The sequence below is a fragment of the Aotus nancymaae genome, unplaced genomic scaffold (genome assembly GCF_030222135.1).
Source record: "Aotus nancymaae isolate 86718 unplaced genomic scaffold, 86718_ANA_hifiasm-v0.15.2.pri h1tg000016l, whole genome shotgun sequence".
NCBI classification, from domain to species: domain Eukaryota; kingdom Metazoa; phylum Chordata; class Mammalia; order Primates; family Aotidae; genus Aotus; species Aotus nancymaae.
The window spans coordinates 74,552,717-74,572,519 of record NW_026988428.1 but is presented as its reverse complement, the minus strand read 5'-3'; the positions used below and the strand labels follow the sequence as shown (position 1 = coordinate 74,572,519).

Here is a 19,803-nt window from a genome sequence, read left to right as displayed (position 1 = left end):
AAAGTAACTGGTTACTAGCTCATTGTTTTGAAATAAACTGCCATTTTTGTTTATATAACAATCAATTAGAAAAATCATAATACAAATACGTACTTCACAATAAAACTATATATGCAAATAGACAAAAGTCTTTTATGTGCTTTTTAAAAATATTGTAATAGGTGCCTTCTAATTTTGATGTTCTACCTTGTCTCCAATTCAGACACCTGATGCAGCTGCATCAAGACTATATTATCGTGATATTTCCCCTAAAATTGTAGAATAGCCAAACCATTCCTCTGAGGAATGATCCTTCTTGGACAAGTGTGTAACCTCCACTGGAGACCAGAACAGGGGAATTCATGCAACTGTAGATTTTGTGATGAGTTTCCTTTTCGTTGGTTTACCACATCAACTTACCGATTTTATCCACCCATTTATTTGTTCGTTAAAATATCATTTTTGACCATCTATTCTTTGTGCTAGGTTCTAAGTCCTGGGAATCAACAGAAAGCAAGACAGACATGGTATCTTTTTTTTTACGGTGCTTACATTGTACTGAGGAAGATATATAATTTTAAAAATACATAAATCAGGTGTGAGGATGATTTATCTTAAGGTTTAAATAACATTGCTAAAATTTCATAACATCAAGAATTAATACAGTCATCTAGAATTTAGCTGTGAACAAGACTGTATATTTCCTTCTTATAGTAGAATTTCCTATTAATGAATATGTCAACATACTTTCATTTCATCATTGACAACAAAATTACAATGCTAAAGCACATCCTATAATTAATACATAGATTTTATAGATGCTATTTTAACATTTACAAAAAGTTCACTGAATTATTTCCCATAATTTCTATACTATTTTTACATTGACAGTTTTGTGGTTTTTTTTTTTTTTAAGAAAAGGGAAGATTTGAGTTGTCTTATCTAAAGTTTAGAAGGAATTTTATAAATGGAAGATAAGACTATAATTTGCAATTCAGGGGCTTAGAAGTGTTTTAGAAAAATACTAAAATAATTTACATCAGATCTCAACTTCAAAAAAAGCTTTTCTTTAGTTCAAAATCTGGAAGAAATGACTTTTCTTACTGCATGTGGAAACTGATAATAGCAATCAAGATCATGGTCATGATTTTTCATCCCTATTATAAAAGTGATTTTTTCCTAAGCCATTCACATACTTTGTTAAATCTGCTATTCCTCAGTAGTGTTTATGGTAGACAAAGACGAAATTTACTCTACATATGCCTGTCACCCGAACTTTATTGTGTGCATCGTTTTCTAACAATAATTCTGTTTGCTTTATACTAAACATAAAATAGGAACTCATAATGAAATAAAACCCCAAAGACACATTCTCATTATTGATTTAGAATTAAATGATCTTGCCATCCAAAAAGTTAGAGGTTCAAACAATGAATTCTAACCACACTGTGGTATATTTGTGTGGTTCAAATAACAAGAGAAAAGAGCAATATTTTTCCTGAGATAAGCTGTTAGTTCTTAACAATTATGAATAGACAACATAAATTCTTCAAATGAAATATGAAATATATGTATGAAATACGCATGGCTTCATAATTCTGAGGAATTTTTATCATATTTTGTATAATTTGGCAGTTTGTGTGAAAAAACAGACTATGTTATTGTTGATGTTCTTAAGTTTTCATACACACATAAACACACGCACACATATACACTTTTTTAGATTAACTTTAGGTAAAGGACTTTTATAGGTATACATTTGAAATTATTCATATATATACATTAAAAAAACCAGTAAGAAATATAAAATGTTTCATACACCACCAGTTTGTTTTCTGCTAGAAGACATACAATGCCCTTCTTGTGATTCTATGCAGATGAAGATTTCTGTCCTTTCACCCAGTACCTCACTTGCCACCAAACTGAAAGAAAAGTCTGCTTTAGCTTCTTGTTTCCCCAAATCAGGATGAATGGGTGGGTTGAAGGATAGCTGAATCTAATAGCTTGGCAGAACATAAAGACAGCTTTCTTTTCCATATTCTTCAAACTCCAAACTGATATTATTACAGACAGAAAGTAAGTGGCACATAACAAGAGGAAGGAGACCACGGTTTGCAAAGCTTTTATGTGGACTTTGGTGCTGGGATCTTGACATCTTTTGCCATGGAGCTGCATCTTCTTGAGATGTTTACACAGAGAACAGATTAATAGCAGAAAAGATATCAGGGTCAGAGTGAAGGGTACTAAGTTTGCTAGCAGGGTTATAGTCGTATTTGACAGGCGCATCGCATTCCTCAATTTGATCTTCCAAGTCATGTTTCCTTCATATTCTTTTGTCCGTACAATCTCATTCATGTTTACGACAAAAAGCTGACAAACCAAAAGTAGCAAAGGCGCCAACATTATCACCCGAATGACACTCGTAACTCTCCTCTTTAAGCGAAGAAAAATAAAGTTGGAGAAATTGACAATCTTGAGCAAATAAAATATGCTGAGGCTAGTAGCAAGCCAGTTGCTGAAATGGCTGGTTACTGCCCAGAAACTGTAAGCAGTAATTCTGACTTCTTCACTCTTATAAAAAGCTGGATTCAATACAGTTGAATACCAATGGAATAATAATATCCAGAGCAAACCAACTCTGGAGACTGCCAGAGCAGTGAGAATTTGGTCAGCAAAGGAGATCTTTTGTCTCTTGACCCACTCAATGGAATTTACCAATGCTATGAAGCCATTAGCAAAATTTCCAATAACAAATGTAACCACTACTAGAATGGAAAAAATGATGGCTAGAAAATTTATCATATCTGAACAGACAAAAAAGGAATTTTTTAAATGCTGGTGTAATATTACTGATTGTGATTGCTTGAATATCCTGGCCTTAAATTCTATATGTACCTGATTTGTGAATGTGCTGTGACATTCTTTTTACTTTTAATTGTTGTGACCAGTGTCAAGCCAGAAATCACCATGGCATGCTAATGCATGAGTTCAATCCTCTCTTTATGGAAAACATTCTTATTTTCAAAACAACTCAAATTAACTCATTCATTCACTGTCTGTTCTTGTTATAGGCTGGAATTATTCATACTGAAATTGACAGGAAACCTGAATTCTCATTTGCTAATATGCAAATAAGGATATATTCTCTTTCAGTGTTTGCAGTTTTTCCTTGTGTAACCTCTCCATCATTTGTCTTTAGTGACTTCAGTTGTTAGGGAAGTTTTATAACCCAATACATAGATCATATAGTAACCCAATATATAACCCAATACATAGATCATATAGTAAATGCCTAAATTGTTAAAGGGAGTTTGGTCACAACTAAGATCATCACCAATATGGACTTTTTTAAATTCCGGATTTAAATACAAAGAATCCAAACTTCTTGTATCAAAAACAGATATCTAAGATTGTCTTGAGAACTACAGGCAGGCCAATACTCCTTAAGATCTGGTTGCTGCTAATAATTTTGCATAACTTCATTGTTCACAAGCTTATAAATAAACACATGTACACACCACTTATGAATGGAACAAATTATTTTCTTATAATTTCCAAAATAAAAATGGGTTTCCAGGAGATTCTCCAGGTGAAATTTGTACTATTTTCCACTCAGGGTTTTCATCCCATGAATACTATTTAGTTATCAAACATATCTCTAATTCTTAGGCCTTTGGTGTAGCTTCTCTCAAGTCTAACATTTAAATATTTATTTAATTAAAATATTTAGCAATTTTATAAGTATTCCTGAGTACCAGACCCTTTGATATATAATCTTGCAGTATCCTCCCATCACAAGAAGACTGACTACCTTGCCCCTGAACTTAGGGTTCAATCATTTAACTTGTTTTGATAAACAGAATATTGCTACACTTTGTATAGAGATTTGAGATGGCTTCCATGTAAGGAATTCTTCCTCTTTCCATTTACCATGAGACTATCACCTGGCTAGTACACTGTTTCCAGGAAAATGAGAAACTAGTGAAGTCAGACTGCCCCCTTCCGACCCTGCAATCCAGACTAAATTGGCCAAACTCTACCTCCAAGATGCAGAATTTTGCCTATCTCAAATCACCAGAGCCATCCACCAAACTCAAATTAGAAAAACAAAATCCAAAGACATGTGAGGTATAAATATCTAACACAGTTTTGGAGGGTTTTCTCTTGTAGAAAAACATAACTAACAAAAGAACTCTGCTAAACCAAGAATGTCGGGAATATGTACAAGCTAGTTGTGTCAGGAATTCAGGAGCCAAAAGAGAAAATAGATGGGAAATGGCAACGGTTTGTTCCTGTGAGGCGGATAATTAAGGCTAGAAGAAATCCTTTGGAAAGATCTGAGGTTGGCAGATAACAACATCTCAAATTTCCTCAACTTGCAACTAAATAAGAAAGTTCCTACTTCGGTTCTCTTAGAGTTGTATAAGAATGTATACACATAGTTGATTTTTCCCCTCAGTATGTAATGTGATGAGTAATAATCATTTCTATGAGATATTTCTACTAATTAAAAATTTTATATTAAAATTATAATGCACACTTAGAAATGAACCGAAACAAAAATGGAAAATACGGCAATGTATCATAAACACTCAAGTAACCATCATACAGGGCAAGACAAGGAACACCAAAAACAGCCTATGTCCACCCCAATGCTACATTCCAAGCCCCTAAAATTTTCTTCACATCTCCTAAGATAAGCAATATCCAAATTTATGATGATGGTTTCCTTGATTTTCTTTATACTTTACCAACTAGTTATGCAACCCTAAACTACATAGCTTGGTCTGGCCTGCTTTGGACTGTGTAAGTGCAATCCTACACGTTCTTTTTGTATGTGGCTTCTTGGACTAAACATTATGTTTCTGAAATTTAATCACATAATTGTATGTACATGTGATTTTTTTCATGTCTCTATATTATTCCATCGTATGGATTTACTGTAATGATTCATCCATCCTTAATATATATTTGGCCAGCTTCTTTTTTGAACAGTTATGAATAATTCTACTAGAGCATTCTTTCAAATATCATTTGATACAATTCCTTTGTATATATACCTATGAGTAGAATTACAGGGTCTTTGTTCAAAATCTCATCATAGACACAGAAAAGTTCAAAGAATAATTTAACTAAATGTATCCCTGTCACCTTTACCTCCAGTCTATTTTTTGCCATTTGCATATATCTTATCAATTATATAATTATCCCAATAAGATATTATTTTATACAGTAAACATTCATTTAGAAGTATGCACATATTTATCATTTTCATTAATTTGTATTCCTTCTTGCATATTCAACTTAATATTTCCAATAATTTTTATCGATCAGGCAGGGTAGCTCACACTCATAATCCCAACATTTTGTAAGGCTGGGGCAGGGGCACCCAGGAGTTCAAGACCAGCCTGTGCAACACAGCAAAACTGTCTCTACAATAAAGGAAAAAGTTAGACAGACATAGTGAAGCTACTCACAAGACTGAGGTGGGAGGACAGTTTGAGCCCAAGAGTTCCAGACTGCAGTAAGCCATGATCCTACCACTGAACACCAGCCTGGACAACAGAGTGGGACTCCAACTCTACAAACAAAAATAATAATAATAATAATAATTTTTCTTTTAGTTGAAAAAATATTATTTTAAGTTTCTGTTTATCAAGGTCTATTCTACTTTTGAAATACACTGAAGACATGATTCCATTCAACTCTAGCTTCATTTTTGTCTTTTACAAATCAGGCTGACATTTAGACAGTTATTCCCTTTAACATAACCTATCTTTTCCTCTAGTTACTTTTCAATTTGTCTTTGATGTCCTGTCATTTTATGTTAATTTGTCTTTAGTTAACTCATCTGAAGTTTGATTATTTCTAAAAATATATGAACTGATACATTTTATCACTTTTGGAAAAATCTCCACATTGTTTCTGCCCCATTTTCTCTCTTCTAATTTTCCAGAACTCCAGAAATATGTTAGATGCTCTGATTGTAGCCTCAATGTCTCTTACCCTCTAACCTTATATTTTCCATCTCTTGATCTCTTTATGCTTCATTCTGGGTAGTTATCTTCCAATTCACTAATTCTTTCTTCTCTTATGTTTAACAGTTGTTAACTCTTGTCTATTGGATTCTCAATATTGATTATTTTTGTCTTATTGTTTTAGGGGTAGAAATAAACTTTTATTCTCCTTCTATAAATCATTTTTTAATGGAGGAACTAAACAAACTATTCCTAACACCAAGTTCTTAAAAAAAGAGCTTTTATAAATTTTTAGTACACCCGACATGAAAATGATAATGATTTTCTTCTTTTCGTAATAGTTTGGTCACAGAAGAGAATGAAAGTATGATCTAGGCATTCTCCTGAAAGTTGGAATAAACTGGAAATTGATTTGATGTGAGTAGCTTTTTTGGATAGTAGCTTGTCTGTTGCTGGGTCATCACCACAAAGTCTCCTCACAGGGAAATTCAATGAGCAGCATTGCACTCAAAATGTCATTGCAATTAATAATATATAGTACCTCAACCACAGCTCTACTTTTCTATTCCATCATTTAAATTTTACTCTGCTTTTATTAACAGAAATTATTATTAGCAGAAATCAGGACTTTTATAACAATCTTTAAAAGATCAAATAGTACAACAGTACTCAACAGTTTATCAAAAACTGAAGGACATCTGCTATAAGTAGATTTTAAGTCCCACGGAAACAAAACTGAATCTGGTGCCTCTAAGGAATTCCACCATTTATTCCCTATCCATGAATGCAGTTTTGGTTATAGAACTATAACCTTCAAACTCCATCATCACTCACTCAAGTGTGACAGAAGATTTGAGGTCTTACCTCTGTTTGACACTTTGGTCCTAAAATCCTCTCTTTAGAAATAAAAGCTTGCTCATAAAATGTGTTATTTGCTTTATCCTTCTTATTAAGGAGTTTTATTTACACTAAAATCTAAATTGTTTCTATAGTGATCATAGGGAAATGAGGATTAGTTTAAGATCATCCATAAATAATCATTTGCTTAAGCAGTGTATTATAAATGAAACTACACTTAATTTCTCAATATAAATTATTGAGCTTGACTTGACCTTTGCTGTTTACCACTGTAACTTTCCCACAATGATCTTTTTAAAATTACCTATTTTCCAAATTATGTATTTAAATATTTCAAAAATAAATCATTTAATGAGATAGATGTAGATATAATGATGATGATGATAATAATAATGGCAGGTAAAAGGGAGGATGCTATTTGATAAATGTAATTTCAGTCTTGTTTCTTAAATACTAGAGTTCAGGGTGATGAGAAAACACTATTATTCTTCCTCATGGCCTCATGATTCCTATATTATTTTCAGCATCAGGCCTAGACAAATACCCTCATGTGATATCTCATCAAGAATAATGTAAAACCAACATATTTTCAATGATTTATTTTTTTTCTTTTACTACATTTTTAAAAATTATAGCAAAAGTGACCAACAATTAGGATTCTATTTTGCGCTTTTTGGGGCATTTTTCAATATGAACATGGACTAATGCTCTATGAAATAACACAGTATATCAACTTTATTTCATGTTTTCATCACATCATCAGCAAGCCAAATTCTTACAAATGCTTTTTCACATTCTTAGCTATGGTGACTAAATCTGGATGATTTTACTATAGCATCCAAATTAGTATATTTGCACAAACGTACTCAAATATCACACTGAATATGTTTTATACCTTAACAAATTTGCCTTTCTATGATTTTTTTCTCTAATGTAGAACCAAAACATTTATAGTAACAAAATATTTTTCCCAGTGTACACGTAAATAGTATTCTGCAATCAGAATGCTAACAATACAAATATTTCATTTAGAGACACATTTGGGATAATAGGTCTACATATTTAATGTCCATTGTACTATAATTTTTTGGAAATTCATGACTTTCTGACACTTTGAAATGTGTATCATTAATAATTAAATTGGAAATAAGAAAAAAGGCATCTAGCAATCATTCATATACAAATTTTGATGTTTCAAATTAATAACAGCATTAAGAAGGTGGATTTACAATTCTTTTCTTTTCTTTTTTTTTCATTAATTTAAGAAAAGTTTTGGGCTAGGTGTGGTGGCTCACACCTGTAATCCCAGCATTTTGGGAGGCTGTGGCAGGTGGATTCCCTGAGCACAGCAGTTCAAGACCAGCCTTGGTAACATGACAAAATCCTGTCTCTACCAAAAATAGAAAAAAATAGCAGGGCGTGGTGGTGGTGCACACCTGTTGTCCTAGCTACTCAGGAGGCAGATAGGGGAGAATCACTTGAGCCCAGGTGGCAGAGGTTCCATTGAGCAGAGATTGCACTTGTGCACTCCTGCCTGGACAACAGAATGACACTCTGTCTCAAAATAAAAAAGAAAACTTTTAAATTTTAACTTGGATTTCTTAGTACCATAATGCTCTATTCTCCTTTATTCAGCAAAAACTCTAATTACAAAGAATATGCCATATCACCCTAATTTTATACTTAGAAATGTACTTGCTGCTGAGTCTGTCCCACAGACTCTGGCCGAGTGAAGGATGAAAGGAGTACTCAGACATAGGTATTTTGCATGACAGCAGCTAGGGGACTGCTGGAGAGAGCAGCCCTGATAAGCCAGAGCCACTTGTTTTTATTCAGTACTGGTATAATGTCAAAGGCCTGGAGCCAACACAATTTGTGGGTAATTAACATTGTCCTTCCCCATTGCAGGGAGCAGTCTTGCCTGTGGATGATCAAAGGTCAGTCTTCAGATAACATACGTAAATAAGCTTATCTAGATAGATTTCTTTACACTCCCTGTTACCTACTCCTTGCCCTTAGCCTCAGGGTAAGAGAATTAGCTGCCTTCAGCTTTATTCTCTCTGGAAGCTTTGCAGAGCCTTCTGACCTTTCAAAAGGCCTGCTTCTTTCCCTATAGCTTCTCCCACCACCCTGACCAATCTCCTACGTCTCCCCCTTTTCTGTTTTTTGCATCAGGTTTTGTGGATTGAAGAGTACAGATGTGTGAAGCAGTAGGTTTATAACAGGTAGCAGTTACAGCTTGTTTTCCAGCTTTGCATCCTACAATTAGTAAATAACATGAGATAAACAGGAGTATAATCAGTAATATCCTTTTCCAATCAAGGAGTGACCCCCAGGAGTGGGGGGTCTATCCAGGAGAGATGTTTTTGTAAATCCTTCCATATGGCTGTTTGCTGGGCATGTAGATCTATGGTGTTTAGAGATTCTTCAATTTTAGTTTTAAGTTGCTTTACATCTGCTGTTAAATTATCATGTAAGATTCCCCAGAGGTGTTTTTTCACCTCATCCCAACTATGTATTGATTGATGCCAAGGTAGAGAGGTGACACAGATATGCTTATGCTCCCAGTCACAGTTTAATTGCTGTCAGAATGCCAGTGCATCTTGCCATTCCCCTATATACTCTAAGTCAGCCTTGAGGGCTTGCAGACATGCAAGAATTTTTTGATCTATACCCTGCTGTAGAACTTCATTAGACACATTTCTGGCCAAGCTATCCACATAGGTGGCTGTTTGAACTGATTCAGTATGCAACAACAACACTAGCAGTGGCTAGGATGACTATGGCTGAGAATATAGGACTATAAGTGTACCTAGGAATCTTTTGTGTCTGACCTGGGACAGGGCACATTCTAAGGTGGCAAGAGCAGAGAAACCTTGCCAATCGTTATGTCAAATTGACTGGTAGGAATGCTTCAGATTGTCTCCTTAATACCATGACACTAGTAATATTTAAATTAGATATATTGTAATTAGTGGTACATGAGGCGAACCAAGCCTGTCCTGGCACTTGGGTCACAAACATGGAGTTTTGGGTTGTAATGGAAATATTGATTGGTTCCCATAAGGAAAACATATGGATGGCTAGCACAAATTAGGCACTGACCGGTGTCATTATGAATAAAGGTCATAGTATAATTTTTACTGGAATTATGACATACCTCACACCAGGTATTAAAGGTGGTGGTAAGATGTTCCAGGTGCCATAAAGTGTCTTGGAGTGGCATGGACTCTACTTGGGGTATGGGATATACCAGCCCCCCATTGACCCAACTCTTAGGAGAATGGGATGTGCCTATGAAACTGTGATTGATGCCAAGATGGATGCAGACATCAGTATGGTCACCCTGCAAATAGCCATGAGGGCTCCAGTCTAAGAAGTTATAATTGCCTAACTGGAGGCTACAGGATTGTCCCCCATGACAGACCTCTCAGCTAAGGTGGAATCCATTACTTTCCTGGCTTTGTTTTTTAGCACAGGGAATAATGTTGAGGAAAGTGGCATTGGTTGCATTTCCTGGTTTGAAGCTACCTGAAACCAAAAATGTTAAGGCATTTCCTTTGCCATGATGTAGCCATAATTATGTTTGAGCAGGTACATAATAAGGGTTAGAACACAGTGGGAGGGCTGTGGAGTGATATGTAGTGTTACCTGGCACCTTAGCCCAATGTCTGCCATTAATGAGGGACCCTACCAGGGGTAAGTCAATCCCTCCTAGCCAAGCAGTTACATTATTAGAAGCTGGGAAGCGGGTGTCTGCCCAGGTAACAGGGTGGAAGAAAGGTGGATCTAAGAGATGAGCCCAGTAGAGAGTAGTAGGTGCAGTGCAAATTGCAGGTAGAGTGAGAGAATAAGAGAGGATAATACCCTACAAGAGTTGTAATGTACAACAGAGAGCATAGCACGGAACAAATTATCTGGAGGGAATGGTGCCTGTGTCAGAACTGCTAGGTCTCATGGTATTTTTTAACTTCAGAAGAATCAAACTCATCCAAAGAGGCTTTGTCACTTTGCATATCTACCAGTTATGTATGAGGATTCTAGTTGCCCCCCATCCTCACCAATTAATATTGTCAGTCTTTCCAATCTTTTCTCTCCTTCCTTTTTCTGTTTCTGTTTGAATAATATGTAATAATCTGCCTTCAATATTACTGATTCTGTCTCTGCTCTTTCCAGTCTGTTGGTAAACTGCCAAAGGAATCTTTCACCTCCAACATCAACCTTTTTCATTTGAGCCTCTTAGTTTTCCTCTACTAAAATTTCCAGTTTGAGTATGTTATCTTTTCCACTAGATTTTTAACATATTAATCATAATTATTTTTAAAGGTTCTGTCTGATAATTTCAACCTCTGGCCATTGTTTTCTCTTGACATTGACTAAGGTTTTGCATGTGTATTCATATTTACAGCGAATCCTGAGATAAATCCTAAATATTACCACTCAAACATGGGCTTCCCTCTTATTCTGTCAAACTATTAGTGTTTAAAATTAATCCAGTCTGTAGTTTATCTGTATTTAGATTCAAATGGCTCCAGTGGTGGAATGCCAGTAACTTGTGTTTTGGAGACTGGAGTGCCAAAGGGATTCTCAGTGTTTGCGTTCAGCTTCAAGAGTCCACACATGCACTGTAAAAAGACGGCTCTCTTTCTACACTCGTGTCCCTCTCCTAGTATACTGGCATTGCTTGTTAATCAGAGAAAAGTTCATGGTGGGGCAATGGGAGCTCTTCATTCTCCCAACTGCACCTGTCTACGTATCTTTGCCTCAGACATGGGACTTTCTTAATGCTCCTACCACTCCCACAACAAGAAAAACTGCCTAAAATCAGTGCAGGATCCTGGCTGAAAGCTGGTTTTCTTCCCCTCCTCCAGTGGCAATAGGTTTTCACCAGGTGACAGTACTGGAGTCCAAGGCAGGCAAACTTCCTGCCCCTCCCTGAGTGTCAGTCAATCAATGTCTTGTATCACTGGAGGGTCTTGATACCACCAGGTTAACTGCCCCCTTCCTGCAGCAAATGGCTTTTGCCTGGTGTTCATGCAGAGTCCAGGGTTGGTGGGTTTTCTGCCCTCCCTCAGTGGCAGATCCTTTCTGTTTAGCCAGCAGGTAGCCCAGAACAAGTAAGTTTCCTGGGCTTCCCGGTGACAACAGACCTCTAACACGTGAGTGCAGACCCAGGAGTGCAGGCAGGTTTCTTACTTCACCCCTGGTGCCAATCAGCTATTGCCCAATATCAGAGTAGGGTCCAAGTTACAGTGGATTCCATGCCCCTCACTCAGCAGCAGGTAGATCTTGCTTAATAAAGATCCAGATATGTAGTTTTCTTGCCCATCCCCTAGGACTGGCCAGCAACCACCTTTTACTCATGCAGCATCCACAGTGTAAATGGGCTTCTCCAGTTTCTATTACTCCCCTTTAAAACTTAAGAAGACTTTCTTCCCACTTGTTTTAGATTTGCACTACTGCTATAACAAATAATCATAAATTTAGTGGCTTAAATACTACAAAATTATCTTATAGTTTTATAGACCAGAAGTCTGATATATGTCTTACTAAGCTAACATTAAGGTGTCAGCAAGGCCGCATTGCTTTCTGGAGGCTCTAGGGGGAAAATCCATTTCCTTGACATTCCCAACTTCTAGAAACTACCTGCAGACCTTGGCTTGGGGCCTCCCTCGTCTTCAAAGTCAGAAATGTTGCGTCACTCTAACCCTAACTAAGAAATAATCTGTTTTTAGGAACTCATGTGATTAGACTGAACCCCCACTAAATAATACAGGACAATCTCCCATCTCAAGGTACATACCAATAATTGTATTTGCAAAGTCCCCATGCCATATAATGTAACATACTACCAGGTTCCAAAGATTATGACACAGATATCTTTGGGAAAGCCATTATTCTGCCTCCTATACCATATACCATAAAGGAGCTTCCTTAGGTTTCCTGCTCTGTCCTCAATCTTTCCAGTAAGCATGCAGTAGAAGCCCAAAGCAGATCACTCCTGTGTCCAGGGCTCCCAGGTATTCTAAACTGTCACACTGAACTACACTCAACCTTTGTAAGCATTGGTTAAAATTTCAGTCATTTTCTTCTTACCTACCAAAATGCCAGAGAACTTTTCTGGAGCTATGCCACAGATGAAACAATTCATGTGTCCTATTTGGAAAGGCTTGTCATCTTTTGAAATTCAGTTTACCTACTCACTTTGTAACTTCAGTTCTAACAAGCCCAAAATAAATTATGACTTTTTAGCCTACCTAGTTTACTCTCCTTGTTAGAGCAGAAGCAACATTCTCTTTTGGTTTTCTACCATCTAAAAGGAAGAAGGATTCTCAAGCTGGTTTTCAAAATGCATGCATAAATGCATACTACACCATATTCTTCCACATGCATGGTTTACAAATGTCTCAATTAAAAAAAATAGACTCAGGTATAGGTGATTTTTCATGCAACCTCTCTGGCCTTGTAGCCAAAAATACAATAGATCTTAATAATCTGACAATTATTGTGTTTCACTGTCTAAAAGACAGTTGGGAGAGGAGAAAAAGAAAAGTCTTGCTTGAAATGTGGAAATATGAGTATATGTTTAGCTCTGAAAATGTTCTGGTGAGAATTACAATGATGCCAAACTATATGTACATATTAAAGCCACAGGAAAAAAAAAAAGAAAGAAAAATGAAAGAGTTCTTATGTGGGCTTCTACTTGATTTTTTTTTTCTTATACAAAAAAAACAGTTTTTGTCAAGACTTTCAAGGGGTCAAGGTTTCCCATCATATCAAGAATATAATCTTCCACAGCATTATCAACGAGGTCTGACTCAGCTTGCTCTTGCGAAGAATCAGAATCGGAGTAATCAGAAAGGCAGGTTGCTACTATCTGCAAAAGTATCATACCTGGCAGGCTGTTTACCATAAAGTGAATCAAATATGCTATAAAAGTTAAAAAACAGTACATGATAAAAATGAAATAAGAAAGATTACAGACTCCAAAGAACACTGATTTTCCAATGGAATGTTAACAAACAAAGGACTCCATCAGAATCAAAATATTCACATCATCAATTCTACACTTTATCCAGAGGAAAAATGGCTGAGAAAAATTAGCTATCTTGAACCGTCCCACCTCCAAAAATTATTAGGCAGACAGCAAACCAGAGGGTTGAGTATCAATCAGTGTCCAAAAAGAAATTGTCCTTTTTTCTAGTTTAGTATTAGCACAAGTTAATGGTGTGGTATGAATGTAAGTATAAAAATATTAAGCAGTATTAAGCACAGCTGATAAACTGTGGAGGTGGCTAAACTGATTACAAGTCAGTTAAAGGAATCTTCCAATACCTGAGCCAGTAATGCAGTTAATCTGTACAATCAAGCCATTTCCAAACATTCAAGTCGTGAATTCTCCTAATATCACCATCAGCAAAATATTCTTTCTCATAACTAGAACATATAGAGAAAAACCTTAATCTCTCATGTTGTAACTGATTATCTGCTTCAGTGGGACATATTTGATGCTTGATTGTACAGTCTTGATCCAGAAATTGCCCAGTGTTGCTATGGAACCTAATCATTGGTATAATCGATACAATCTGTTATCCTTTCAGAACCGTTCTAAATCTGTAAAAAAGTATTCTATAACTCTCAAGCAGTTTCCGGATGATGACTGAAAGGTTGAACTCAATTTGTTAGCATGTAAATATGGGGCAAACTCTCTTTCACTGATTTGCAAGTTTTCTCTTGCCTTTGGGATTGGATCCTATGAATCTGGTCCTCGCATTCTGAATGCATTTCTTATATCATAGAGAAATTACCTTGGCAAATTCTCAAAAAAGGAACTGAGAATTTGACAATATGGTACTTTGCAGATCCACTGAAGCCAACCTTAAAACTTTGCCACAGGATCAAACAAGAAATTATAAAGTATTAGGACTGGAATATATCATCAAAAATAGGGAAATTTAAAAAGATTAGGAAAGGAAGGCCAAGTAAGAGTCAATGAAATACCACCCAGAGAAACGGCTTAAGATGTGTTACTGTTGACAGCCTGTTCATATGTGCCTATTGAGAAGAAGTGTGGATTACACATTCAAATCTAAACATCAAGGGGCAGATAAAAACTACAACCATCTAAAATATTGGTCCTATCCCACTCTCAGGTGGAAAGAAAATCTTTCCTCACCTCTAGAGCATTAAGGAGTAGGATCTGGAGCTCTGTGACTGTTCTTTGCCTATTCCCTTCCCATTATAACAGAACCTCAACCTGGCCATGTTATCAGTGGGTGGCTGCTATTTTTCCCAAGGTCTCAGGGTGGAAGACAAGGTTTTCATGGAATTACCCAGAGCTGGATCAAGTAGGACGTCAAGGGTGGCACAAAAGAGGAATAGAAGAGAGAATGAGTTCACATCGCTTTACACATTTGTAAATGTGTAAATTTTACATGAAAAATGAAATAAATTTTACACAAAAAATGAAATGAAAACTCCAAGAATATAATGACTTCTGTGACCCTGAACGGGTCTATGTATTAGTCTTTCAATTTTGAAAGGGAGCAAATTATATTCGTGAACTGAAAATACACATTTTCTCCCAGTTCTCGGAATTGATCATTAATTTTACACTGCTCTTCAGCCCCTATACCAGTATTTCTGAAGATGTCATAAGTAATTCCTCTAAGTGCTATCTCGCTGGAGTGGTACTGGTACAGCAAAGTAGCAAAGGAAGAAATACTATCTGGGAACACAAAATTATTTTTTACAAATCTCTCAATGGCATGTTAGTTCTACCAGTCATATCATCAGTAGACTATACAGAAACAGAGGTACTCTAGAGTACAGTACTTAGCTCTGTAGCTACTAGACATGCAGTGTAGGGTGTGATGTGTAGTATCTGAATAATGCTTTTCAGAACTAGACTGTAATCTCAAGGTCATGATGAGAAATCACACATTTGAATAATCCACAAATGAAGACGTTGCGTGCTTTCTAGTTAAAATGGGAGATCAGTGAAGATAATGTAATGTCCATCATTTAAATAACAGAAAAGTATTGTGGCTATTGGAGATTCACTGTGTTGTTACTCTAAGGGTATTAAGAGTTTGGAAGCACAGAGTAGTGTTACAGGCCTTGGAGCCTAGCCACAGGTTTCACAGGTGCATCTTCATGCAGAAATGACTGAAGCTTCCATAGCTAATCTCAACTTTTTAAGAGTTTACATGGATGGTAATATGATTTTGTATATATGTCCTTGTGCATATACGCATGTGTGTGTACCTTTTTTCTTTTTGCTTGAATGTGCTATTTCTGTCACTTGCAATTTAAATATTCCTAATACATAGAAAAATCCAAAGAAAAAGTTTGTGATCCTTTATGTTTGTGGTATATTATGACTACAGAGACCTTGTGCTTTTACTGGCTTAGAATCATCTTGACCTAATATTAGAGTCAATGTTATGAAATCAAAAGGGTAAGATTCCTGGCTAACATCCCATGTAACACAGCAGACAAACTGAAGTTTTAATTTAGCTTTGGCCCTTACAAACTTTGTGCCCTAGAACTTGTTACATCTAGCTTAGTTTTTTTCATTTTAAAGTGGTCATATCTGCATGGCTGTTCGTACATGTTATATAACACACCTTATTCCAGATCTACCACGAGTTGAGCGCTAAATGGTAAATGCCACTGTGAGAAGCAGACAGGAAGAGGCGGAGCGCCACCGGCGCCTGGAGCCGGCGCCCCGCACTGGACGGAGCGGCGGCAACGACAAGCTTGGTTGGGAGCCCGGGGGCCGCTTTGCCCACCGTCCCGCCGGTCCCGGCCGTAGCTAGGGGGTCCGTAGGCCCTGCGGCAACCCTCGGTACAGACGCTGGGCGGGAGGCGACACCTGGCCCATGGCCCCCGAGGCGGCTCCGTCTTCCTTGGCCGTCAGGGCCTCAAGCCCCGCCGCGGCCCCCACCTCGTATGGCGTCTTCTGCAAGGGGCTCTCCCGCACCCTCCTCGCCTTCTTCGAGCTGGCCTGGCAGCTGCGCATGAACTTTCCGTACTTCTACGTCGCGGGCTCGGTGATTCTCAACATACGCTTGCAGGTACACATTTAGACCCGTGACTAAGCTAACGGCCTCCGGGGCCAGCAAGATGGCCGACTCCTAGGGTCCTTTGCGGCGCGGCGGAGCAGCGGATAGCGAGCCCCACAGTCTCGCGAGGGTGCTCAGGCGCTCTTCGCAGCTGCGCTCTTCGCTGGTAGCGGAGCTCCTCCGGAGGGCTCTGGGAGCCTTCAGTTCCTAGAAAGAGAAAATACGCGATTCCGGAAACAGAGAACTGCAGTTAAGACCCTCGAAAAGATCTAAGAAAGCGTGCATCCTTAAACACCTGACGAATTTCAGGACGAGACAAAGCACAGAGGGTGCATTATTTCCAAACAAAAGAGTAAAATTTTCAGGAAAAAGAAAATCAGTAAACCGGGAATATTGGATTGGATTGTAAGCAAGATTTGAAATACGAAGCTGAAGGTATTAAGACTGTGATATAGTAGGCACATATTTCTTCATCCCGCAAAAGAAAACAATAATAATCAGAAACTTTCAGTGAAAAAAAGCAAAACTGTGCAAGAAAAACATCCTCCAAGTACCAGACGTAAAATGCTGCAAGCTTTTGAACTAATGGGGAGAGTGTAAGAAAATGGGCTCTATTTCAATGCTCTTGTGGCAGGACGGAGATCAAGACTTGGAGCCTCAGAAAAGGAAATCCCATAGTAGCACAAAGCTTGGCTATTCAGTGAATAACATTTAAATAACAGTAAAATGCAAATGCTGTTTATGGTTTTTATTGTTTAAGGGTGTATCTAATTATGGTTACAAAGTGGAATGCAAATGTTATCCATCATGTTTTAAAAATACAGACGGAAATACAAGTGGGAATGTTGAAGAAGGGCGGGAGAGATAATGGAATTGTAGTAATGTCCTTATAAAGTGGGAAATTGAAGGATACGGTCTGTTGTTGAATGGGGAAAGACATTTTTATTACTTACAAGGTAGCCATAAAATTTCTAAAATAGTAATATATGTATATTAAAGAGGGAGAGTGGTAGGAGAAAACAGTATGAAGTCAACAGGAAATGCCTAAAGATGGAGACCTCAGGTAAAATATTTAAAAAAATAAATAATTTGAGTACCTAGTGTATTTGAATACAGCCTAGAGAGCTTTCATTTTCCAGAGAGTGGGGGGATAAATTAGTAATTGCGTATTTTTCAAAATTAAGAAAACAAAACATGTAATTTTGAACCCTGGGAAAAATGAAAATCCAAAAACTACACTTCATACCTCAACTGTGAACAATAATAGTCATGTAAAGTCAGTCATAGTTACATAAATACTGAATACTGATTTTACAATTAATGATTCTATAACACTGGGAGGATGAGAGAGAAGAGAGGTGTGTGTGTAATGGCGGTGAGCCAATCAAGATCTAATACAGAAAACTGCAGAAAAAGTAGTCTACACACTTTTTTTCAGATAAGAAAACTATAATAAGAAACCACTAAGAGTGGTAAAGTTTTAAATCAAGGTCTGTGCAGAAAAAGTAGTATACACATGTTTTTTCAGAAAAAAAAAAAAAACTAAATAAGAAACCACCAAGAGAGGTAAAGTTTTAAACTAGTTGCAGTGTTCTGTATTCCACTCACTGTGTCCAGCAAACAGTGATCTATCACTTTAAATAATAAGCATATTGCACCCTCCAACACCATGTCTGGCCTTGGGTAATTGTTCTTTCTAGGCTTTATTCCTTTTCTCCAGCCAAACTCCATTTGGGCACATTCTCCTATATGCCTTTTCTACCCTTTTCTGCCTGAAGATACTCCGTATTTTAAAGCCAAGCTTACATGGCACTTTTTCCGTTAAATTTTTCCTGGTTTGCACTGACCATATAGGAGCTCACTTCTTTTAATCCGTAAGGCCATTTTCATAGTTTGCCTTATTTTTCCCTAGTTGTGCATCACTTACCTATTTTGTTTTATTTACCCAAGACAGGTTTCCTAGACTCTGATAAGCCAAAATATTTTAGTCTAAAATATCAGAAGTGTAGTTTAATCAATGAAATAGGAATACCAAGGGATTTAAAATAGTGGACATCACTGTTCCCCAGAGGCACTAGTGTCCCAATTTGTAACACAAAAGACTGTCCACTCTTAATCCTGAAATGGTGATAGAGTAGGATGCTCCATTTGGGTGGCTACATGAACATATATTTGTATACAACAAAAAGTTGTATTCCTACAACTTTTTCCTCACATCAGTCTTCTGTTAAACTGAAGAAACCGACTTTATATTTATTATATCCTCCAACAGAATTGGGAGCTCTGTAAGGGAAGACAATATATCCTATTCCATTTCATACTCTGTAGTAACAGTAACAGTATGTGTGTGTGTGTGTGTGTGTGTGTACATATATATACACATATATTACACATACATATAAATGTAAGTAGTAACTATATGTATACAGTTAGTACTTACTATATATGTATACAGTTACTACTTCCTAATATATATGTTTATATATTATATATTGGGAAGTAAATATGGTTTATCATTTGGTTTATCATTTATTCACAATTGCTCTTAGTTCTTGAGGTATACTTTGCCTCCTACATGATGCAATTCAATGAAATTTCCAGGGGGCAAAACAAGATTTTTGACATGAATAAACCACTTATTGTTATAATTCACAAGTGAGTTTATTCTTCCTGGCATACTTACAGGTAATATCCATTAGGCCAAGGATTGTGTTTGTTCACTGCTCTATCCCCAAGCCTAGAGCATTGCCCAGTGCAAAATAGCTAATAAATATTTTTGAATGGATAGATGAATGGCCATTTGTTTGGTATGCTCTACACGGTCAGCAATCAATAAAGGAAACAGATATATTTGTTCCTGATAATAAGATCATTTCCTTTATTGCCCATAAATTGGACTTTTTCAGACCATCGTACACATT

The 19,803-nt window shown here is 36.8% G+C and overlaps 2 protein-coding genes across 2 annotated transcripts; one reads left to right on the top strand and one right to left on the bottom strand.

Annotated features, from left to right (window-relative positions):
• Nucleotides 1–1,820: 1,820 nt before the first annotated feature.
• On the bottom strand, nt 1,821–3,287 carry LOC135275434 (taste receptor type 2 member 46-like). Its single transcript, XM_064377670.1, has one exon. It carries the CDS (start codon nt 2,779–2,781, stop codon nt 1,849–1,851), a length of 933 nt encoding a protein of 310 aa, XP_064233740.1. The 5' UTR covers nt 2,782–3,287; the 3' UTR covers nt 1,821–1,848.
• A 13,307-nt stretch (nt 3,288–16,594) lies between these two features.
• Nucleotides 16,595–18,120, top strand: SMIM10L1 (small integral membrane protein 10 like 1). The gene has a single exon (XM_064376777.1). The coding sequence runs from the start codon at nt 16,700–16,702 to the stop codon at nt 16,904–16,906; it is 207 nt and encodes a 68-aa protein (XP_064232847.1). The 5' UTR covers nt 16,595–16,699; the 3' UTR covers nt 16,907–18,120.
• Nucleotides 18,121–19,803: the final 1,683 nt, after the last annotated feature.

Bases quoted from the DNA above. Each gene is read 5' to 3' on its own strand.
- LOC135275434 (XM_064377670.1), bottom strand. From the start codon at position 2,781: ATGATAAATTTTCTAGCCATCATTTTTTCCATTCTAGTAGTGGTTACA.
- SMIM10L1 (XM_064376777.1), top strand. From the start codon at position 16,700: ATGGCCCCCGAGGCGGCTCCGTCTTCCTTGGCCGTCAGGGCCTCAAGC.